At 43.3% G+C, this 25,645-nt stretch overlaps 1 protein-coding gene across 7 annotated transcripts in view; it reads left to right on the forward strand.

The window, feature by feature from the left end:
- Positions 1–25,645, forward strand: part of LOC124802840 (RNA-binding protein fusilli) — a 499,044-nt gene that overhangs the window by 341,006 nt on the left and 132,393 nt on the right. For all 7 annotated transcript variants that reach the window (XM_047263851.1, XM_047263850.1, XM_047263852.1 and 4 more), the window contains exon 5: positions 14,877–14,969. In XM_047263851.1, coding sequence (XP_047119807.1) covers positions 14,877–14,969 — 93 coding nt within the window. The remainder of the gene's footprint in view (positions 1–14,876; positions 14,970–25,645) is intronic.

The raw sequence follows: 25,645 nt of genomic DNA on the forward strand, positions 1-25,645 counted from the left end.
CAACAGTTCCCTCAATAAGCAACGACAGGCTCTCCGTCCACCGATCAACGCTTAACGTGTTCTAGGCCAGATGTCGAGAAAACGTACGTCACATGTCTCGTAATAAACTACGTAATAAGCCAAGTGTTATGATCGTCATGATTTGATGATGCTCTCCACGCTAGTCTGTCTTCTGCAAGCTCTTCACCTCTATGATTTACTTACTGTACACAACCCTAGAATACATTTACAATTTTTGTCGCTCAGACTTACTTAAGTTACCAAACTAGCTTATCTTGCACGCCCAGGGTTATTTCGTACCAACTTACCCCTTCATTTAGTCATGTTTGGACATCAACCTCTTTCTCCATGATTTGATAAGTACGTCTTCAGTAGCGGTCCTGTGTTTCCACCTGATTCCAGGGTTCGTCTCTAAAGTCACATTTCCTCTAGTCTGTACTGTTTGTCGTCCACATTTCGCATCCGTATAGTGATACACTCAAAACAAATATTTTCGGAAAAGTCTTCCCAAATACGTGTATTCAGTGTTAACGTAGTTTCTCCTTGAAAGCTTTCCTGCCTATTACTAGTCTGCGTTTTATATCTTGCTTGCATGTGCTGTCGTCATTTAGTTTGTCGGCAAAATAACAAAACTCTTCTACTACTTCCATAGTCTCGTTTCCTAACTTACGTTCTCAGCATCAAGTGACGTAATTCAGTTCCTATCTCATAACTTTTCAAGATCTTATAGTTCTTCCAAGTCCTTTGCCGCCTGGCAGAACTGTAGTGTCATCGGCAGCACTCAAACTTTTTATTTCTTCTCCCTGTACTTTAAAACATTTTCCAGATTTTTTCCTTCTCTTTCTTTAGTACTTGCTCGCTGCACAACTTGGGAACTTTCAGGATATCGTTCAGAAACAAACTTAATTGTTGCCAGTAGCACAGTATCAATCTAAAATTAGACATGGCTCTTCCAACACGGATAAATATCATTATTTTTGTCACTTAAACCGTCTGTGGAGACTATGCTGGCCGTCAGGTTCTTCAGCGTTTCGCTAATTACCAGAAGTCTGTTTATATCATCAATGTGCTTGTTGTATGGAAACACTGTGTTGTCGATGTATTCCTCTCCAGAATAAAATTGTAGAATTCATCATAGCCAAACCTAAGTGTTGCTTTTTTTCATGTTGATCATCTCTGATACGCTGATATTCTTTCACTGCAAGGCTCTTAGTAAACCACGTTAGAATACTCTTAAAGTATTCTTCAAGAGGGCAGAAATTGCCTGATCACATCGCACGAACGTGGAAATAAGACGTAGCTCATAACGAAGCATTTTCTGTCTGTCAGATTGTGAAGTTTCGAAGGTTTGATTCCGTGTTAGAAATTTTTATCTTTCTGGCAGTAATAAATGTGATCAGATTCATCCATGGGTTGTCGTCTCACTCGGTGAACTGACTGGGTGATTCTGTACACTCATCAGAGAAAGGTAACAAGAACATATGTGATACTCGGCTGGATCGTGTGTGATGTTTGAACTCCGGCTTGTGTTAGTGCTTTTCCTATCAAACAAGGAGACGCCATAGTTCGCATCGACCTGAGGAAAGAATGTAGTGACTGCAGTTACCACAATTTTCAAGCTATGGATCTAGAGAGGTTGCACAGGACTCGCTTTCGGGAGAGCGGCAGTTGAAATCCTTTCCAAGCCATCCAGATTTAGGGTGTCCGCGGTTTTTCCTAAATTCTTTTAGGCAAATACCGAGATGGTACCTTTCGGAAGAACATGCCAGATTTCTTTCCTGAATCCGAGTTGACACTGTATCAGTGATCTCGCCGTCAATAGGACTTTAAAGACTATCTTTCATGGTTTTACCGATTACGCTGCTGTTGAATCCTTGTTATATTTTGTTTCTCATGGGAAACCAGTAATTCGTTTCCTCTGCGATTGCCACACACTGAGATAGAGAATAATTATCGGTTGGATTTTCGGTTTGCAACCGTTCAAATACGTCCTCTGTAATTAGTGTATTTATTCTGCGTGTTGTATCTCAGCTGTTTGCATCTGATACCTGGAGTGGAGCGCCTCCAGCATGCACGACGGTTGTGCACGTACCTAGAAACACCACCCGACTTCCATTGATTCAACAGCGAACGGTTGTTAATTAACATGACATACTACACTTTCGAACCAACTATGCACTTGTTGGGCTGTAGAGTGGGTGTGGGACGTGGGGGGCTGGATTACGGGCATCTGATTACCTTAGCCTACACTGAAGCTTACCCTCCACGAAAAGTAACGACCTATACTCTGGACGATTTCTCTTGCGAAAAGTAAGACGCTTGCTTAGATTTATCAAAAATTTTTAAGCTCTTGAATATCAGAAGGGCTGTAGCAAGGCAATGGCGAGATAGGCCCCCGCCGTAAGCGCAGGCACAGAGGCACTCGCAAAGTACCACCGAAAAAGAATAAAACAAAGACGGTTAAGAATTAAGTACAATTTAGGAGATGCTTATCCAAACACTGAATTTTTTGAGAGTGTGATTATGATAATGCCAGTGATTGCAAAGTGTTGTGAATGAACAATTTAGCCATCTTGTGGACATAATGCGACACAGCTGCTAAACTTGACGTCTAAGACACTAGCACCGAGTGTGCTTCGCTCAAAGCGAGGCGTAATATATATAATCAGCATGTAATTGTAGCTCTTTATCATCAATTTATAAGCAATAATGTATGCTCCATTAACAATTTATGGGCATTGATTTTGTTTTACTTCCGTGTTTTTTTTTTAAGAAAGTTTACGTAGAACATAATTTGTTTGCTACAATGATATTTTTAATTTGCCGGGTGCAATATTTTTCATCAGTGTACTTCATTCAAGTAATTTTTAAAATTATTTTTCGTAATACTTCATAATGTTAAAAGATTATAAAATTTGTTAAATCTGCTACAAAAAGTTGAGAACGATGGTTTACCGAGACATGGGGCGGGGTTGTGGGTAGGCCCAGCTTTGGCTTGAATATCGGGCTATCCTTTTTTGTTGTTGTTTTATTTAACCCCACACAATTTGCTACTTTCAGATGGTGGACAAAAATATGGAAACACCAATTATCGTGTCCAATTCGGTGCAGGAAACCTGCTTGCAGTCAAAACAACACCCAGTTGCCTCGAAATGTATAAATACAGGTCCTGCATGGTTTTGACGGGAATTTTATACCATTCTTCTTGCAAGATAGTGGCAAGCTGAGTTAACGATGGTGGATACGGATAGCGATCACGCACGCCTCTCTCCAAAGTAGACCACAAAGGCTCAGTAATACTGAGATGTGGTGACTGGTGGCCGGGGAAGAAGCGACAGTTCGTCTTTCGTGCTCACAAAATCAGTCCTAGACGATATGAGCTGTGTGAACAGGGGCCCCGTTGTCTTTGAACACAGCGTCACCACGGGGGAACAAGCACTGTACCATGAGACGGACCTGATCAGCCAAAATGGTCACGAAATGCTTGGGCAGTAATGCGACCTTGCAGGATAACCATGGTGCCTGTGGAATACTACGACATCGCTGCGCGAATCACCACCGAACCTTCGCAATATTTCACTCTCGGGTCCTAAACTGGTCCAGAAGTTGGAAACAGTGTGAGGAAAACCTCATCCGACGAAACTTTCTTCTATTGCTCCACAGTTCAGCTTTTGTGTCGTCAGCCTTACACTTTCCTGTTAAGGGTATTTGCAGCGCTGACGAGCGGTTTTGGAATTCCAGGTCGCGCAGGAATTCTCTGCTTATGAAGGTCCCTTCGTGTTGTCTTGGTGCGGACAGGATCTGTGGTTGCGACATTAAGTTCTGTATTGACTTTTGCAGATGTCTTATTTTTCGCCACAGTCCTCTTCAGTTACCGTCCATCACCATTACTCAGCACAAACTATCGTTCGCGTTGTGACTTAGCGGATGATGTTTTTTCCGCTTTCTGTGTAGTATAAATCTTCGATATGGTGCCTCTTGAAAGACAAAACACGTCGGCTATCTTGGTAACGGAAGCACGCTCCGTAGAGGTATCAAAAATTTGCCGGCGATCGAATTCACTTAGCTCCGACATAATGCACTCACAACTGCAGTCCGATGAAAATTACTTGATGGTTGACGTCCGTCACTTTCCGCTACAGTGTTGCCACATAGGCTGCCGGCTACCGCTCGGTTATAGACGACATACAAACACACAAGTCACTTCACAAATCCTGTATAACGCGTAGCAGTGCTGGAAGCTGCAGAGGACGCCTTGTTAGCCTTGAATTTAAATTCGTCTCCTAACCTGACCGTAACTTCGTGATGTGCAGTTTATCCGAGAAAACGGAGATCAACAATGTCCGGCAGGACTAAAATCTTGATCGTGTTGTTCACGGCGTTTAAGGTTGACCTCTCCGAGCAAACTCGAGACAAATTCAGTTTTAGTGCTAAAAACAAATTTCAATCTCTCGCTATCTTTCATTGGTTACCTGAAACTATACTCAATCTGGCTACACGGGTTGCCGCGTTAGCAACAGATAAGAAGAGCAAGTTAGCACTTGGTTACAGATTATAAGCGACACGAGCACATTCAAAATGACAAAAGGATGGTAGGAAGAGAAATAAGAGCAAATAAAAAACATAGTGCGATAGTCAATGACTCCGCGAGGTATTGTTGTTGTTGTGGTCTTCAGTCCTGAGACTGGTTTGATGCAGCTCTCCATGCTACTCTGTCCTGTGCAAGCTTCTTCATCTCCCAATACGTACTGCAGCCTACATCCTTCTGAATCTGCTTAACGTATTCGTCTCTTGGTCTCCCTCTACGATTTTTACCCTCCACGCTGCCCTCCAATGCTAAATTGGTGATCCCTTGATGCCTCAGAACATGTCCTACCAACCGATCCCTTCTTCTTGTCATGTTGTGCCACAAACTCCTCTTCTCCTCAATCCTATTCAATACTTCCTCATTAGTTACGTGATCTACCCATCTAATCTTCAGCATTCTTCTATAGCACCACATTTCAAAGGCTTCTATTCTCTTCTTGTCCAAACTATTGTCCATGTTTCACTTCCATACATGGCTACACTCAATACAAATACTTTCAGAAATGACTTCCTGACACTTAAATCTATACTCGATGTTAACAAATTTCTCTTCTTCGGAAACGCTTTCCTTGCCATTGCCCGTCTACATTTGATATCCTCTGTACTTCGACCATCATCAGTTATTTTGCTCCCCAAAATAGCATAACTCCTTTACTACTTTAAGTGTCTCATTTCCTAATCTAATTCCCTCAGCATCGCCCGACTTAATTCGACTACAGTCCATTATCCTTGTTTTGCTTTTGTTGATGTTCATCTTATATCCTCCCTTCAAGACACTGTCCATTCCGTTCAACTGCTCTTCAAAGTCCTTTGCTGTCTCTGACAGAATTACAATGTCATCGGCGAACCTTTCTCCATAGATTTTAATACCTACTCCGAATTTTTCTTTTGTTTCCTTTACTACTTGCTCAATATACAGATTGAATAAGATCGGGGAGGTATTAGAAATAAAAAAATGCATTTAAACCAATTAAAAGACAAAAAATACTCGAAGTCTTTTCATTAGATTTGGGACAAAGCTAATGGTATTCTCACTATTACTGCCTAGATAAGTCTGATCTCGAGTCGGAGTAAAGCAAGTGTGGAGTAATTTTAGAGGACCATGTGTGGTGAAAGTATGGTGGTGGACGAATACCCGTTGAGGTTGACGCGTTTGGTTCGCTGTCGCGAGGAAGTGAGAAAGGCCCGAGTGTGCACTGTAACGGGAGCGCCCATTGGCAGCACAGGTGATGTCGGCAGTTTCGGGTGTCCGGTGTTCTGCGCCGCCGGAAACAGGAGTAGCGTGTTGGCGCAGACGATTGTTCTTCCGCCGTTCTGCCCAGTCAGCTGGATGCCTGCGACCGCCGACTGCCGGCGCCGTCCGTCTTCGCACTGCGACGCTGCCCCCATGGCTAACACAAGCGTTCCACTCATCTTCCGTCCCTCCCGATTTCCGCCTGTCACTCGAACACTTTGATTAGAGCTACCTAGATTTCGGAAGGGCGTACGACGTCACATCGTCGACTAATAACCACGATACGATTCTACGTAGTATCCTCACAGATACGAGATTCACACGAGGAATATTTGATAGAGATTGAACCTATAGTCTGATTGAAATTACTTGTTGGTTGACGTTTCACACGTTGGAACGGACTTCCTCCACTTAGATCTCTCAACATCGCGACCGAATTACCCGCCGTACAATATTACTAAGCGACTATTCCGGTGCAGTTGCAAAGGCATCGAAAATTTAATCTTCAGTATTTCGTGTCACCGGTGACGGAATTTAAGAATTCAAAGTGGTGACATAATCTACTCATTAAAAGGCAGAATTTTAGATGGAACTGTGTGTGTGTGTGTGTGTGTGTGTGTGTGTGTGTGTGTGTGTGTGTGTGGACGCAGCGAAACTCGGGGCGCGCAAATTCCCAGACTATATTCATCCAGTATTTGAGAATGAGACCGCTTAGCGACTTCCAACAAACTTTGCACGTAATTACAACCTTTATAAACCTTTTTTATGCTGATAATACCTACTAAACGATGAAAGGAAAAAAGTTCATTGGTTAGATTTTCGCTGCTCATACAGTAAGGAAGACTTATTTCTTCCTTACCAGTAACTGTATTCGCAACACATGGTGACAGTGTCTCCATACAGTAGTAAATCTACCTGAAAAATATTAGCGTAAGCCACATGATTCGGGAGATACGTCGTCAGAAATACAGAGGGTCCATGGTAAATTAGCTTTTGTTTAAAAGCGAACGCAAATTACTAGACACTACTCATCCAACTTTTAGCGAGTTCCATCGAATCTAAATAAACATAATTTCAAACGCGGGAGTTCGGGAACGGAGAGAACCTGATAGTATCCGTTTACAAGATCAGTGGTGAACACTCGAAGCCGTCACATTGTAAAATTATACCAAGTATCTGTTGAAATGAGACAGTAACTTAATATCAGTATTAAGGAAGATGAGTGGGAGACGTAGATTGGTGGGAAGAGTTTTGGTAAAGTGCAGTAAAGGAAATCGCGAACAAGACGCTATTGCGACCAATTCCAGAGTGTTGTTGCAGTGTTTTAGGTCCTTACCAAGTAGACATGACAATAGACGAACGATTTCAGAGACGCGCAGCTATGTTCGTAACAGGACGTTATACCCAATTCGATTGTTCAACAGCAAGGCTCTGGTTACTTAACTGGAAGCCTTGGGGGAAAAAAAAGACTTACTTCCCGCGAAACTTTGTGGGATAAATTGAGATAACCTTCATTCGATGGTATAAATACATGTTTAGATGAGTAACCAGAAAGTCCTTCGCGTCGGATTTGCTCTACTAAATGTTCACGGTGCACATGTCGCTTAATTCTCTCATAACCGCAGCTTTCGACAGTGTCCACAAAACATGATGATGCCAGTCATGAGTGTAAATTTTATTTTCTTCTGGTACTAACTTCGAGCGCACAGATCAGTCTGATGATAATCATGGCATTCGAAACTGGTCATTGAACAAAAGAAACGTTTACTATAATAAATTATTCGGTTTCTATGTATTGTTTTTTGAAATTCTGAGCTGCTTTTTGCTTTGGATGTGAACTAAAGCTTCGTCACTTTTCAACTCGTTGTCTGAGGCGGTTTCCAATTAATGAAAAAGATACTAGTGTCATCCCCAGGATTGTTCAGACGAGCTTTCAGACTGAGGACTACATCGTGTTGTTGTTTTTTTTTCACCAAGGAACCTTCAGAGGCACATGCACGGGCGGTTGCTAGAACTGCCGCGTATTCAGTAGAACTAACGCGGCATGGATATGAGAAAATGGACGGTTCCTTCTTAAGAATATTCGTAGTTCTGAGTTTCTGCTGACGGCAGCTAATCTCTCTCATTGTCTGGGGTTCTTGATTAGCCTGTGCTTTTTGCTGATAACAAAGCAACACACTGCATAAGATTTAATTTGTGGAAAAACTTTAATTTCATTTTGAAGAAACACTCTCGTTTTTAGCAACGTTCATGGACCAAGTTAAACGTTGCATCCTGAGGAGCAATGCCGCACGTAAGTGCTGGCGCAGTTGTGTTCGAGGACGGTAAATTCAGACAGAAGTGTCGCAGCGTCCTGTTGCGTAGCTGCACAAGCACTACCGCTCTTTATCTTGCGTTTACAGCTCTGTCATCTTTTGGAAGGAGTGTCTTCTTAGAATAGACGCCCGGGGTCATGTCTGAAGTTGGAAAACATGTTTCACGGCAGCAGTGCCCGTGGAAAGACCGGGACAGGGCGTACCAAGACATTTCTTGTGCGCCGAGAATCGCATCAGTGCCACCTTGTCTGTCGAACGACACGCACAGGGGCTGCTATAATATGTCGACTTTTTCGTTCGTTATGGACGTAGTATCGAAATTGTGGGAGACGAGGAGGGCACTCTTGCCGAGACTGTTGATTTTACCATTTTCAGTGTTGGAAGTTTATAAATTTCTTCGTGTCACCGAGAAAGTCCACCGTAGATCAGTCGCAGGACTTTCTCGTAGAGTATCCGTTCTTTAGTGTATCAGTGTATAGTATAGTATAGTATAGTTCCATACTGTTAGACTATTGGTGATATTCTCAAACTTTTCCGCAAAGGGACATGAGAGGAATAGGCCGCATATAGCAAATGAGGATGACACATTACACTTTTAATTAAAATCACACAAAAAATATACTGTGACAACTTAACAGACATTTTTAAAATTGTAGCCAAACAGAAGATTTTCAGATCTTCTGTGCTATCCTTAACGGTATTCGCGGAATTTATAACTTCCGCGTTTAATAATATCGGAGTGTCTGACAGCTGATTAGGATCTGTAGTGAGTGCCGTTGGAGCAAAACGTGAGGTGTTCAGTGTATTTATTTTGTGCTACGCTATAGTAATTACAGATCGCGCGAGTGTTAACGTGGCATAAGACACAATATTTTGTGGAACTACGGTATTATCCGTAGAGTTTCTACAGTATTATCCGTAGAGTTTCATGGTGGGAGGTTTTCAGCGCTCTCGGGTTTTTATTAATCCATCTTAAAGTCCAGTTACGAGGAGGTACGCCGACTCTTTCCATTGCACACCCTGACCTACGGTTGTACGACTTCTCATTGTTGCATTGTAGGCAGAACACAGTCGCTCATTCGTCGCCACATACCTCCGACATGATCTTCCAGCTGAAGTTGCGAACTTCATTCGGAAATTAACGTATTGTACTGTTCTCTTTCCGTAACTTACTTATAGAAATTAGCTGCATGAAGAAAAAATGTGGTCAGGCAGGGCCGAATTGTTTAAAGAAACACTGTACTCATATGAAACACAAACATTTGATTTCATCTGTTAACTTATCCATGTGCTAATAATTTCCGATAAATATTCGGTACTTCAGCGCAGTTAATTTCGTAACTCTTATCACTTGTCACTTAATTAAAACATGTGTAATCTATGTTATAAGGGCAGCCAAATCAAAACGACGCAGATGGAAAACAGTAAGTAAATTGTTTATTATTTAAAAAATAATTACCATAACTGTTAAAGCATTTATATCACTCTGAGATCAAATGGCTATTTCCTTCATGGAAAAATGTTCGCGACTGCCTATGGAAGCATGGTTCGTCCAGATGGTATCGACCTCCACGACTGACTTTCTTCAGGACTGTAAAAATATGGAGAGATCAGGACGTACGGAGGATGTGTAAGGGTTTCCAACGTCTGCAGTTTATTCGCAACAACCTCGGCAACATGTGGACGAGCCATGAAGAAAGACATTTGTTGCTGTCGGTTTGTTTCGGACGAAGAAAAACACACCTGGTTACAATCATAGTTTCGTAGACAACTGCAAACATTTTTTCCATGAACGCAGTGATCGTTTTGTCTAACGGTGGGATAAACGTATTACGAGGTATGGCAATTATTTCTAAAATAATGTCTCCTTACTTTTTTCATCTGTCTCGTTTTTATTTGTGTGTGCCTTTTACTAACCGGCTAAAACGTTCACCCAGTCCCAGCTGCACGTTGCCTGTCTAACGACTTCCAAAGGCAACAAAAATTTGATTTTCAGTATGTCATATGTTTAATACAATAGCTTACTTTAAAAGTTTCCAGACCTTTGACGCTGTTTTACGCTGTTTTAATCATGGGAGTTCGATTCTTGAAAAGATTCGGGTGGCGATGGGGTGAGTTATGGGGTTACTGGTTCATTGTTGATTGCCTCCTTCCTCGGGTTCATTTGGTCAGATACGGCCTGTTGCGTTACTGCTTTCTGAATCTAGTTCTAGCTGCATTGGAGAAAGGATCAATGACAGAAAAATAGTTTGCTATATAATCTTAATTTTCTGCGAAAAATAGTTTGCCCTAGAATATTAATTCTCTGTGCTCTTCATGTTGTTGTTAGTCGTTTGAGAGTCGTTTGCGTACGGCTCTGTGCTAGTTTGGTTTCTTTTGTTGTAGAAATTAAGGGTCCCAACTTTTATGTCGTGCTGCTTGAATACGTAAATTGATGTCTTGTCACTGTTGTCACAATGAGGATGTGTTCTCCTATAGGAGGTAATGACACAAGCTTCTGGTTAAAGGATACAATTGTACGGTTTTACTTCAGTAAGGTAAAGTTCTGCTCTTCTGTAGTGCAGTGCATAAATTTTTCGCGAAGTACCGGAGGCAAGGAAAGGTCTTTTCTATTACAGCATTGTGGAGTTGATGGCACTTAGAACACAACAGGAAACAAACGTCCATAGGCTACGCTTTTGGTGTATGAGAATAGATCTCCTAATTAATGTTATTGAGTTAGGAAATATTTTTTACGGAGGAGAAATACACCGTAATCCGAGCAGCAAGCACTGGACGTAATTTGCTGAACAACACACCGCGATTAGAGTATCTGGGAAATCATTTCGCATGTGATTTTTCTGTTACTCCAGGCAATAGGTAATGCAGTTTGTATTAGCCACCCAATTAACTCGATATCAGTTTGTGTAAAAAGCAAGGAGGAGAAATATGAGCAAATACTTGCAGAGAAAATGGTGCATTGTGTGACATTAGAGAGTATCTACGAATAAAAAGGAGCACAATTTTTGTTTAGCTGTCCCATGTTTTGGATCAAAGTATTAGAAAATTGCAAACGAAATATTGCGTAAAATTAGTGTGGTCAATTTTTTGGCTCGCTGTACTCCCTCAGATTCGTATCTTCCTCTGCAGACTTGAAGGTTCTGGGTGATTGTAATTAAAGTGCAGCTACTGACGGAGGCCGAGTGTGGGTTGTAACTATCGTATGGCAGCGAAACTTAGTAGATATGCTAATGCGTTAATGCAGATCCGATTTATGGTGGAAAACAGTTCAAATTTTGGCCACCAGGTGCAAATCTGGCGTTGTACTGCATCACGTCAACGTTTCCGGTTCTTATATTGAACTAACTGTGTAAGCAGTGACTAATAATAAAATTAACATTACTACTTTCTCACTTGTTTGATTTTTCTGCCCACGTCGCTTTACGAATCCATTATATATGTAAACATTTCTGTACGTCTTTGTTGCATTCACAGCGCCATATTTACATCTGTAGGCCATAATTGGAACCATTTTTTGTTTTCCTTCAGTGTAAATCGGTTCCGCTTTAGAATAGCTGCAAGGTTTCGCTGCCATGCGATGACTGCAGTTCATACTGAACCTCTGTGAGTAGGTGTACCCTACTTAAAAACACCCGGTAGTTTACAACATCCGCTATGGTGGCAGAAGCTGTGTGGCCACCGGCTGTCCCGCTGGGAAAAGATGTGTTTTACGTAACGGTGCGACGCCGCGCGGCGGCAGCAGCAGCCTTGGCGCACGATAAGGTGGTGTTTTATCGCACGACGTGGCGTGGTCCCGTGTGCAAACGCTGGCCGTATACCGAGCGGACACGTCTCCACGTCTCGCTGACGAGTGGCTCGTGTTGTCGCGGCCCGCATCTCCACCATGCTGGTAGCCGCCCTAACGAAATCGTGACTCCCCTGCCTCCACGAAGAACTGTTGTTAAATGAGCCTTTCCTAACATCCCCTACACGTCATCGCCCCATCGTCTGTCGATGCCACGCTTATGTCCTCCAGATGATAGAACACTTCCGATGTAACTGTTTAGCATTGCTAACAGATTTCTCAGTCTACCAGTAGTGATGAATTTCGAAGCAAAATTTCGGTCCAAATCACATAGATTGACAGGACCCGCTCCGGTTGAACTAGGCTCTCATATCAGAAAATGGCCCAGTTTCGCCGAAACGTTCACATTAGCAATATACTTGACCGAGATCACGTATCTGTTGTCTAGCGGTTCAGGCGCTCAGTCCGGAACCGCGCGACTGCTATGGTCGCAGGTTCGAATCCTGCCTCGGTCATGGATGTGTGTGATGTCGTTAGGTTAGTTAGGTTTAAGTAGTTCTAAGTTCTAGGGGACTGATGATCACAGATGTTAAGTCCCATAGTGCCCAGAGCCATTTGAATCATTTTTGAACGTATCTGTTGCTTCAGAGAGCAGCACTTGGACTCCAGTCGTAGAATCGGATGCGACACTAGTGCCGTCATGCTCAAGTGCAGTCTCTCTTGCAACACTCCGGATCGTCTAGGACAAGTGTTAAAACACGATAAGTGTTTTGAGACTTGTATTGAGTGTTGTATCCAAATAATTTCCGCACCTTGCAATTGTATTAGGTGAAAAAAATTGCATTAGAATGTGCTTTTCATAAACGAAAGAATTCCTGTGTTAGTTATACGCTGTTAATATTTGGCTTGTTTAATGACCTAGGCACATGGTATCTCTTCTTCCAGATGTCCTGTTTAACTCTCTCTCCTCCTCCGCCCCCCCCCCCCCCCCCCCCCGCCCTCCCCCCACAGGTTTTGATGCAACTAGTCCGGCTGTCTCAGTCTAATTATTCGGTGGTTTGTACAAATACACAGTGACAAGTAGGAGGATGGGTGTCTTCCACAATTTTAGAGCTTGTACTTTGCCTTAGTCTTAAAAATTCAGTCTGTCTTTGAAGCGCCCGGGTACATTTAGCACATGCGAGAAGAAAACCCGCTGTACTTCATACCAAAAATGTTTGCCACGACAGTATTTGTACTGCGACCGCCCCCTCCGAATCCGCTCTCTGCCACCCCTCCCTGCGCCACCACTTGCCACCCATGCCACTCTTACCTGCGTACGAAACAGGACAGGACTTCTCGTTTCGCCTAACCTCGAGTGTTTGCCCGAATATTAACTGGCTAGTCAAACTCCGATTACTTCTCCCGCCAGGTGCGATATAGTATCGGCTCTGAGCACTATGGGACTCAGCTTCTGAGGTCATTAGTCCCCTAGAACGTAGAACTAGGTAAACCTAAGTAACCTAAGGACATCACACACATCCATGCCCGAGGCAGGATTCGAACCTGCGACCGTAGCGGTCTCGCGGTTCCAGGCTGCAGCGCCTAGAACCTCACGGCCACTTCGGCCGGCACGATATAGTATCGCTTTTGGACACAACCACGTTTTGAAGTCTTTCCATAGACGTTTAACCTCAACCCCTCCCCCCCCCCCCCCACCACCACCCACCCACAAGCTTTGGGAGGGGGATAAAGATAACCCAAGGGCGTCTAGAGGCAAGGCTTTGTAGTTTATGACAGTCATGGATAACCCTGGATGACATTAACGACAGCTGTGACGAAATAGTCCTGCTGCGTGTGCAGTCGTGTAGCACGTTTCTAACTTTTTGTATGCAAGCTGCAGTGTGAGAAACAGCGGACAGCGGAATTGTTCATTAAAAAGTGACTTTAAAAATGTTAAAGGATGACTGGATAAGTTTGAAGTGGGCCCAGAATAACAAGTCCATCTTTCCCTTCACATTTTTTGTTGTGAGACAAGTGAATACTGGCAGTATGGCGCATTTTTTACATGTTTCTGAAGGTAGCCGTCGAAAGAAAAAGCTCTGGCAGTCACTTCTTTACGTTGCGTCCCGCTAAGAATTTGTTGAAGATGGTTCCATCGCGGCTGTTAACTTCGTCACAATTACTAGAAAATTTACACGCACTGCAGACCTCTGGTACGATAAATATACGAGGGGGCTTCAAAAAGTAAGTTAGGCATTATTATGGGAGGTCTAGTAACTACTACTGAATGCTGCGTACACTAGAGGAACACAGATGCGTGACGCTGCTTTTCAACACAGTCACCGAGCCTCTGTAAACGATGGCCGGAACGTTCCGCTCCATGGTTACGGTGCAATTCGAAGGCCATTGTGTGAACGTTCTCGTCGTTGAAAAATCCCTTTCCCCCAGACGTTCTTTCAGCTTGCAGAAAATATGGAAACAGCATGGTGAAAGGTGTGGGCTGCAAGGCGGACCAGAATCACCTGCGTCTGTGCAGTCTCGGTGAAATTGATCGCACCATTTGCATTTAGTCTTTATACCACCCAAATTTCACGGTAAATGTGCGTTCAATTTAAACATTCCGGCCACGAGAACCTTACTATTCCGTGTACTTCACCTGTGGAGTAGGTTTCCAGCGCCATATCAATCGCACTGTGATGCACCTGTTATCCGTGCTTCTGCGGAACAACGTGTGCAGGAAACCCCTAAATATGTACTATTTTCTGACAACGCGCCACACTTGTTGCAAAATGGTCTTAGCGTGAGACGTCATTATGCAACTTACTTTTTGAAGTCCCTATGTATATGAAAGTATCACTTGATTAGGGCTCAACAGGGGCTTGTGGTGGATGTTGATACATTTTTAATGACAATTTGTTTATGTGGTGAGACAATATGTGTATGTGGTGTTGCTCCTTAACCAGCACGTTTACAGATCTCAGCATGGTACCGGAAACGGAAGCTGGCGACTTCTACGTGCGGGAGGTGAAGGATATGGTTAACATCACCATGAGGCTTCTCGCAGACGGTAAGTCAAACTGCCTTCCCACGATTTCGCAGGTCCTGCAGCGATGGCGTGAAACTACGATTACTGCTGTTATTATTACATTCTCTTTTTCTTGTTGTATGAGCTGAAATGTTGAGAAAACGTAGTTTCAGTCGTCCAGATACTGTCTTGTGCAGTGAGATTTTATCCTTTTCTACACTGTGTACGATGGAATGGATTAATCTTGAATGTTGTACTTAAACGTCATACAACGTGTGGAGCAAGCAAGTGATTATGCAGTTTTGTCAAAGTCACAGTTGGAGGCCGTGCCTGTTACGAAATAAATTGTTGATGGTGTACAGCAACCAGCCACAAATTGGTTTTAGATTACTTCATTTAAAAAGTACCGTTACCAGTTTCGAATTTATCACAATTCAGAATCAGACGGATATTTCGTGCTTTCATTAAAACAAATTATACATTCGTTTCCTGTGAGTGGCCTTGGATAAACAATAATGCACAATTATAAACGTGTAACCAAATGGGTGCGCTACCGACGTCTTCGTGATATAATTACAGAAATTGCCGGATTCCATGATTTGTCCAAGCTGAAGCCGCTATCTCTATTAATTAAATTGGACAATTCATGGAATCCGGCAACGTTCGTGTTGGGGACAGCGCCACTCTTTTAGTCACTTTGTTAATTGTAGTCTGCAATGGTTATCAGCCTCTACTCAACTGCAACCAGCGTCCAACACATTTGTACTGATGGCACAGGTAACGTCAACAATTGTAACCGTAGTCTTGAGGATCACAAATTCATTGTTTTAAAACGCCGTGGCCGCAGTAAGTGTCGGTCTCATCCTGAAGCAGTTTCGACAAGAGCGCCCTGAGTGACCAGTCATCAGTTGGGTGGAGTGAGAGTACGCTACTGCTGAAGCCATGTGTACGACTGCAGGGTTACAATTGTGTGTATACGCACATTCGATCAGCGCGTTAATACACTGACGGACTGCATAACAGTTCGCAGTCTCAGTAAACTCAGGGATATCCCACATCTCTTGTATGTCCTGAATCGTCTTTTTGGTTGCTGATCTATTAAATGTTCTCGAAACATGAATGTTACTTCACTGGAGACAGCTGGATTTTAAGGAAATATTCAATGTTTTGGCAACATTTCACATGCTAACGTGTATGCCTGCGGCCTGTATTTTGAGAAAGATTTCTACGATTGCTGTTATTTTGTCTATATGGGGCATTTGTTGCTGTTTGAGAGCACCAGACACAGTTATTTCAGGATTCGAAGTTCCCTTACAGCTTCTCGAACTTAGTTCCATGGGATGACCAGGAACGTTTGGAGAAACTATTTACCTATTCATTGCACACTTGCTATTCTCCCTCATACATTTTACAAGTGTTCACATAGCCCTTTTTCTGGTGTGTGATGTGAAGTACGAAACATGGACGGGCATGAGCTCAGTAACCTACACGTCCTGATTTTAGTGGTGTAACAGACGCGAAACCAAGTGGAAAATAAAACTTCAAATTCCTACGAATTGTGTGCGAGTTAAATGTCCGTATATTAGTGTTGAATATAGTGCACAGTGGTATTAAACACTACGAGCCGATACTCTGTACTGCTTGTGCCCCTGGTTGGCGCGGCCTCTTCACAGTGTGTCTCCCGGGAAGAGGTGTCAGTATTCATGGATATGGCGGGACCGATCATTTGAAGCAAAATATACCTCCCGAGGAGATCACGAACGTAAAATTACAGAGATTCGAGCGCGCACGGAGGCTTTCAGACAGTCGTTCTTCCCGCGAACCATACGCGACTGGAACAGAAAAGGGAGGTAATGAAAGTGGCACGTAAAGTGCCCTCCGCCACACACCGTTGGGTGGCTTGCGGAGTATAAATGTAGATGTAGACCTTCTTGTGGACACACATGTCTTATTCCGAATGGTTTGTAGCATACATTTAATGTACGTTGTTATTTATTTTGCTTATTATTCACTGCATTGTCAGATTTACTCATGTACAGCAATTACTGAACATTGCGTTTTACAAAATTTCGATTGAAATATGTGTTTTTTACGCAGTGATCTTTAAGCATTGTCGTACACATCACATTACAGCTGGTGTATGGCTCACTATAACTGTTCGAATATCAACCGTCAACTTAAATGCATTTGCACAATCTCGGGAGAACAAGTTGTGTTGCTTGTCTGTCTCTCTGCACGTTCCCTAATGAGGACAGCAGCGTCCATGATGCAGTCTAGCTGTTCGTCTCGCATATCCAGCTTTTGTTTGTACACCTCAGCCCGAAAACATATGTATGTTGCATATATTCTGTCTCAGAAACCATTCAGAATGGGGGCAGATATCCAGATGACGGTTTTTGCTTCAAATAAACGTTCGTGTCATATCCCTAAATATTGACTGTTCCTCCTGGTACACCTTGTATATAAATGGTACTAATGGATAACGTTTGGGAGTATCGTGAAAGGTATTCGCAGATGATTCTGCTGTATGTACTGAAATTCAGGAGGACCTGAATGGTTCAGGTATTGACAGTTGACTCTCAACAAAAGAAAGTGATATATTGTGCATAAACAGACGGCAAGACTCGTTATTGTTAAATTTCAGGATTTCTGAAACACGTCTAGGAAAGGCCACATCCATAAATATATGGGGCTGTTAGTACGGAACGATGTGAAGTGGGATGACTAAATGCAGAGAAGGCCGGGGAGATTCACTAGAGTAATCCTCACAAAGTATAGTCCACGCACGAAAACTCTCGTTGGACAGCTACTTGAGTACCGGTATTGCTCTTCAGTTTGAGACCCCCTACCACAGAAGATCCGAATAAGAGCAGCGCGTTTCGTCACAGCTTCCTTTAGCACTCCAGAGCGCGTCACGGAGATTCTCGCTCAAAGCGACAGGCAGACGTTAACTGAGAGGCGTTGTGCATCTTAAGATGAGTTACTATTTCAATACCTAGCGCGTACGTCCCTAGAAGAGCGATACAAAATACCACTTCGTCCTGTACATACCGTAAACCTATAATTAGAGAAATTCGGGCTCATACAGAAGGGTATCGAGAGACGTTGTTCTGCGGGTTATACGCGACTCAAGAGGAAAAAGGGGAAGTGTTACTGGCACCAGGAGTACAGTCCGCCACACATCGCAATGTGGCTTAAACAGGTAACATATTCCTGGTGTTCGGGAGAACGTGTTACTTGTTTTATATTATTGTTGTGTTCTGTGAGACAGCGACGGAAATTTCAATTAATGTAGATACGGGAGTCTTGCCGTCAGTTCAGGACGTAGAGCACAACGGTGCCGCAGCAGTAGTAGCCGTACACTGTGTAGCGATGTTGCGGCCGCCGGGTCGCGGAGTGGCGCCGCGCCACGGCTGCGGGCGGCCTCTGCAGGCCGGCTCTGTAATTGGGTGGGCACGGGCGCAGGCCGCCCCCTGCATAAGGTCCCCTTTGTGGGCCGGTCCGGGCCGGGCCGGCGGCAGGCGCTCTGCTCCGCCGGGCCGCTGCAGAAAACGGCCTCACCCACTCACTGCGCCATGTGATGGTGCGCGCGCGCGCACCTCTCCAGCACCTCGCGCACGTTTTGCTACCGCACCTGCTGAGCATCGATACATTCTCTGCTCGGACGCCAGTCAGGTCAGTACCACCATACGGGAATAATCCCCCCTCTACCCCCTCCCCCCTATCGTAATAACTGCGAAGTGCGGAACAGTCGTAGCAGAGAGAGAGAGAGAGAGAGAGAGAGAGAGAGAGAGAGAGAGAGAGAGAGAGACTAGTATAGCATCCAAAGTAGGCGATTGCGTGTTTAAATTTGTATCGCTTGCTGTACAGCAAATATACCAGACTCTTGCTTAGTTCCAATAGAAATACCGTATGAGAGGTGGTAGGATGAACCAAAACGGGGGGAAAAATACAGGTAACATGAGCTCTGCAGTGCTTACGTCAAGAGCTGTGAGCACTTCCATCTTCTCTACTGTGAAACACGTCCTGTCTGCAGATACCGAGCGAGGTGGCGCAGTGGTTAGCACACTGCACTCGCATTCGGGATGACGACGGTTCAATCCCGCGTCCGGCCGTCCTGATTTAGGTTTTCCGTGATTTCCCCAAATCTCTTCAGGCAAATTCCGGGATGGTTCCTTGAAAGCGCACGGCCGACTTCATTCCCCATCCTTCCCTAAACCGATGAGACCGATGACCTCACAGTTTGGCGTCCACCCCCAAATCAACCGCAACCCCCTATACAGATAAAGTAATCTTAGCTCGTAAGGTATGCACATCAGAGCTCTTGGTTACTGAAACTTTTTTCTTGTTTTGGTCCATACTACCACCTTTCAAAATATGGTACGCAAAGATCTTGTAGCAGAGAAGATTTGTTTCACAATATCGAAGATGTAGTAGTCGCCATACTTGCTAATGTGTGAATTTTAGAGCCTATCTTACTAGACTTTTTTTTTTTCTTTTTGTGACCCGCACCACTGAAAGTTTGTCAGTGGAGTTCCGGTTCACACTCTGTGTCTATGGCATATGACTTTTGAACTCTCATGTACACGGATTCACGGTATAATTGAAGCAACCAGTTGCACTGGTATTTAATTTATGCCTTCTTATCTATTAAATTCAACATCATGTGGCATGCGCAGTTTACAGTACACCCAGATTATCATATATTTTCGCCCACTGTGCATTAAACTTCTAATTGTGCCACAACACAAGTTATCAGTACACTGGGCTTTATCTGTAACTGCATCATTTGTTGCGTGTTGAAACTCACGTCTGAAATGACGCTTGCTAAATAAATGGCCTTTTGCAAAATGCAATGTTATTCTCTCCTTTTTTGTTACCTAAGCATTTTTCGATACCTTTGTGTCATCTTCGAAATGACCATAAAATAATAATCCAAAACTTAACTGCATTGCAGTCTAAAAGTAATTGAGACTGCCGACCAGAGGCCAGGTAGCAGAAAAATATGTTGTGGTTTACATTAGGCGAATTTGTAAACAATTTTGCGCTGGTGTCACACTGATGCTGACTGATGCTGCAAATTTATATCTTCATTGTACATAAAATGTCTCAGAATTGGATCATAACGTTTGTGACCGACAATTAAACAGACATGAACATGGGTTCATGGTTGCAATTATGTACACAGCTACTTCTTCCTCTCTGCCACTAACATTACTGAGACAACAGAACATACAACATTACTGCTTGGTGTTTACTTTTTTCTCGAGCAGTCTCTCAGAATGTAGACGTAGCGACAAATGATTCCTGTGAAAACATAATATTATGATCTAACAAATACCTGTCGAACTTAATGTGCAAACTTTTTTGCTAAAACTAAAAAAAAGTATATATTGAGATATAACAACTTGGCATCCACGTTAAGACGCACAATTCCTTTGTCCTAGTGAAATACTGGAAGGTCACGTTCGTAGTCATATCTTGTGCAAACGCTGGCAGCTAATTGTAACGGAAATTAGCAACATTCAAAAGCCGTTACTAATCAGTGGCATGTAATCTGTCGCCACTCTTTTTGTACAGGTCGTTCAGCTTGTAACTGCCCTAACTTGAAGTTTTAGTTCCACCGTGAACAGCAGTTAACATGAGCAAAAATACAAGAGAGTTAGTGCAGTAGTTAAACGTGGTCAGATAGCCCATTCTATAATCGCAGCACGAACATGTGGATTCATATTTTCCCTGGTCTCTGTCAATAATCTGTGGCTCCTGAACCAGTTTCACAGCGATTACTGGTTGACCGCCGAACGATTCTTTCCTGTCTGAGCTGATGTTCCTTCTGTTGCGAGCCCATTGTTACAGGTACTCTTTATAGTCGTAAAGAGTCTCCAGTTTAGCAGCTTCTGCTTGCACTCTTCACAGTCAGTCGACCACTTGAGATTCGTTCATACATTACAGCTTTTCAATTTCATAAATTCCGAAGGAATACGCTTTTGTAGGTCGAGCCAGTAAAGCGACGGTGTATGAAAGAACCGTTCATTAATTTTTTAGATAGCATTATGAGAGTAAAGCAGTAGAGAACGTCTACAACATCAGACACATTGCAGTGTACACAGAACATAACACCCCATCCCCCCATGTCTCTCTCTCTCTCTCCCTCCCTCCCCACTCCCCCCCCCTTTCCCCCTTGTTCCGAGCACGGTAGAAGAGCAAGACAGAAGTTTTCGGGAAAATTTGCGTTCTTATCATACGAGAATTGTGATTTTGTTGGAAGGCATCAATGGCGTTCTCGTACACAGCTGCGCGCATGTACAAGACTCGTGGTTCAATATGGCTGTAACGTCTCTTGTAGCCAACCCTCGTTGCGACCATTCATTGTTAAGTGATGCCCCTCCCCTACTGCCACGTGAGTAACCCACGTGACCGCCCTGCGCTGACACCGCTTCACTCATCCGTCACGTGACGTAAGCTCCGTGATCGGCGCCGGCTGCTGACCGGACCGTCGTCTTTCTCTTTTTATTTTACCAGCGCACGTCCTTGTTCTTTCAAGTCTTGCATAGACAACTGGAGAACGCGTAATGTAGGACGTGTTGCGATGGCAGGATAACAACATTTTATACTAAACCAACGCCCGTCATGGCGGCATTGAATTTTTTAGTTCCTTCTTCGTCTGATGACTTTCAGAGAGAAGTCTGTGGGAAAATCAGGTCTACCCGAGAGATGAAACCTCCCTCATCTTATGCGTGAAATACAGGCTGTAGAGGCATACCTGTTAAAACTGAACACCTTCACTTGAAAAACTCTTTATCCTGGCCTTCCATTATTCATTAATCACAAAACTACGATCATTTAGAATATCTACAAGCATATCCGCAATATATTCCCTAACTCCATTAATCTGTTGCATTATTTCGATCAGTGAAACTTAGTGCGAAAAGGAAATAATGTATCACATCGTATAATAGCTCATATAGATAGCGAGAGCAGCATTTTATTTGCTGACAATAGTATTTATAGAAACATCGCAGAACATTTTTTTTAAGTGTTTGACGGCTTGGATACGCAAGGAACACTGACATTATCAGTTTATGTAAATACTATGTAGTTAACCGAAAACAGATATGTTGTCATTGACATGGTCTCTCATGGTTTCAAAGAGCTCCGTTAAATTTGTGAGGTGGTAGTATTGTTAATATGTTCCTGCCGTGCAGAAATTTTTACCCTTGAGATTGCCCTAAAGTGCCTTTCCAACAACGTGCCCTTCGATAAATGTATAGCAGGAAGGAAATCTCTTCATAAGGTACATTTAGAAGTGGCCATGTAAGAACAAAGTATCGGAGCTACCCCAGACACACACATATAGCTTCAGTGGTAAAGTGATATTCGTGACTATGTGGCCATACAACTAACTAACGTAGAGGGTATGTGAAGAGTGGAAGTGGAAAACAGTTTTCATTGCTGTTGTATTGACAGTATTCTCTTGCATGTCCCTATACTTCTTCCAAGCGTCAAATCCTGGAGGACATGTTTCAAACATTCATTACTAGCTGGCGCATGGTCTTTGCGCCCAGCAATGGGTCACAATGGAGTACCAAGTGCCGTGCCTTGCAGAAACATTGTTGTCAGTGGAGAGGTCTAAAATATTGGCACTTACCGCCAGTCAGTTTCCTAATACGGGACTTAGGACGTTCTTAAAAATTATTTATTTTCTCGTTCTTTTCATTTTTTGTGGTGAAGAGGTGGGCAGCACAATTTTGTATTAGCAGAACACCACCTCAGTTGTTTGGGTGCAAATAGGGTTACCTACACGAAGAAAGAAATTGTCTTGGTTCTCCTGACAAATGTGAGATTTCATACTTAGAACATTTCCACCGTTCGTATGAAGAATAGGTAATTTGAAATTCAAAAAACAGGGTGGAACACGATAGACTCTTACCACCATTACCCAATCCCACGGTAGTTTTAGCAGTTACAGTCTTTTAGCTACAGCGGAAATATTTGTCACAATCTGCCATCTTTATCAGTCGTCCCGTAAAAGCACTTCAGTTTGATCGTACACGCAAGTCACTTGCGATAATTACGTAAATATGTCCGCAATTTTCCACGAAGATGACACTGTAGGAAATGCAAAACTATTGTCCAGAATTAATATGTTTTGTCCAGCTATGCACGGGGTTACGATATTGTACTGATACCCGTGCGAGGTCGGATGACCATTTCTTTCGAGATTCTTAGACAAAGTACAGCTTTTTTTTTTGAAGCAGTTTGGATTCATCTACATGGATACTCAGAAAATCACATTTAAGTGCCTGGCAGAGGGTTCATCGAACCACCTTCACAATTCTCTATTATTACAATCTAGTATAGCGCGCGGAAAGAATGAACACCTATATCTTTCCGTACGAGCTCTGATTTCTCTTATTTTATCGTGGTGATCGTTCCTCCCTATGTAGGTCGGCGTCAACAAAATATTTTCGCGTTCAGAGGAGAAAGTTGGTGATTGGAATTTCGTGAGAAGATCCCGTCGCAACGAAAAACGCCTTTCTTTTAATGATTTCCGGCCCAAATCCTGTATCATTTCTGTGACACTCTCTCGCATATTTCGCGATAATACAAAACATGCTGCCTTTCTTTGAACTTTTTCGATGTACTCTGTCAGTAAGGATCCCACACCGCGCAGCAGTATTGTAAAAGAGGACGGAAAAGCGTAGTGTAGGCAGTCTCCTTATTAGGTCTGTTACATTTTCTAAGTGTCCTGCCAATAAAACGCAGCCTTTGGTTAGCCTTCCCCACAACATTTTCTTTGTGTTCTTTCCAATTTAAGTTGTTCGTAATTGTAATACCTAGGTATTTAGTTGAATTTACGGCTTTTACTTTAGACTGATTTATCGTGTAACCGAAGTTTGAGTTCATTTTAGCACTCATGTGGATGACCTCACACTTTTCGTTATTTAGGGTACCTGGATGCCCATCCTGTTAAGATAGCCGGAAAGGTAGGCTAATGATCTTCCTGTAGATACTCGACATGAGTCGTTCCTTCCAGCAATATGTGGCGTCTGCCTGCTTACTTACTATGGAACCACACTGTAGTACACATGTGCTTCTAATTTCCGATTCACTCTGACAGTGGGGCGTAACCATTGTGGGCCAACATAAAGAAAACGAGACACTTGTTAACGTACTGTAAGAAACCTAGAGGTTGTTGCTTAAAATTTGCAAAGTATGTTTTACTGGTTAGGTTTATGTGAGGAAATGCCAAAGCTGGTAATCCTCTGCCAAGTATTCACATTTGGCAAATTCGCACTACCAGCTCCCTTGATTGAAAAGAATCGAGCTCCTAAATGTCTCAAGACAGCACTACCATTTACTTCATACACGTCCCGTAGTTATTAATTTATATGTAGGAGGTGGAAGATGACTCTGGCTGCTCCGTATTCAGGGTAGATGATTGATTAGAGACGCGGTGGCCGGTAATGTCCATTGTAGAGCTTCAGTAAGTGTCAAAAATTAACGTTTCGTAACCGTCAGTAATGAAATCCAAGCTCTTTCACAACAGCTCGGAGCTCTGCGTCTGACTTTGTTTTGTCTGTACTAGTCGCCATTGCCTAAGTAACTCAATAGTGAACGGAGTCTTTAAACCAGAGCTGCTAAGCCCGGAAACTAGTTGTGTTTTTCTGTGCTGCTGCTGCTGCGGTGCATGCCTGGAGCACTGTAGCGAAGCGGTGACAACTACGCGGCCTTGCCTATGCAGTGCCGTGTACGACCACGATAACGAATTATGGGCACATAACGCGGCTCACGCAGCCTGCTTTTCGCTCGTCCAGTCGCAGTCTTACTGAAAGAGTCGAGATGGCCACTGCTCCGATGTTGCCTGTCGCCCTGGTGCCACCCTTCCGTAAGTTCCAGCGGCATAGCTGAGTATAGTTTACCCTTTCGCACGGACCTATACCGCGCTCACAGTTTCCGTGTGTGTGTGTGTGTGTGTGTGTGTGTGTGTGTGTGTGTGTGTGTGTGTGTGTGTGTGTGTGTGTCAGTCATAGGTTTCATTGCGACGCAGACTACGGTTAAGTGCTGTAGCCTTTGAGGCCCTATAACACTCCCTCTTCCCTCCTTGCCCATACGCACATTCGTGCCATAAATTTCGATACTCCCCGATCACGTCCAGTATCTCTTCATTAGTTATCCGATATACCCAACTACTCGTCAGCATTCTACTATAGAACCACATTTAAAAAGCTTCTTTTCTGTTCTTCCCTATACTGTTTATCTTCCAGGTTTCGTTTTCTTACAAGCTTACACTTCGCACAAATACCTTCACAAATTACAGTTCTCTTTTTCAGTATTTTTTTCCTAGTTCGGCATCGCCGGTTATTTTGCTGCCCAAATGGCAAAACTCATCTGCTACTGATCTTCCAGGCCCTCAACCGCTTCTGAAAGGATTTATTCATTGGCAAATCTTAGCTTTTATTTTATCTCCCAGAACTTCAAATTTTTCTTTGTTTTGATGTACTGAATGACGCTTCGGCAGAGGCTAAGTATCCTAGGGGTACGGTAAAACCCAGTCTCTCTGTTTCTCATGTGCTACGTCATTTTCATGTCCTTCCACTCTTGCAACTGTAATCTGACTTTAAGTTACAATCATTTGCTTCCTGTATTCTATGCCTACTATGTACAAAATGTCAGAGTGTATTCCATTCAACGTTGTGAAATTTCATCTAATCTGC

The sequence above is a fragment of the Schistocerca piceifrons genome, chromosome 6 (assembly GCF_021461385.2).
Source record: "Schistocerca piceifrons isolate TAMUIC-IGC-003096 chromosome 6, iqSchPice1.1, whole genome shotgun sequence".
Lineage (NCBI taxonomy): Eukaryota > Metazoa > Arthropoda > Insecta > Orthoptera > Acrididae > Schistocerca > Schistocerca piceifrons.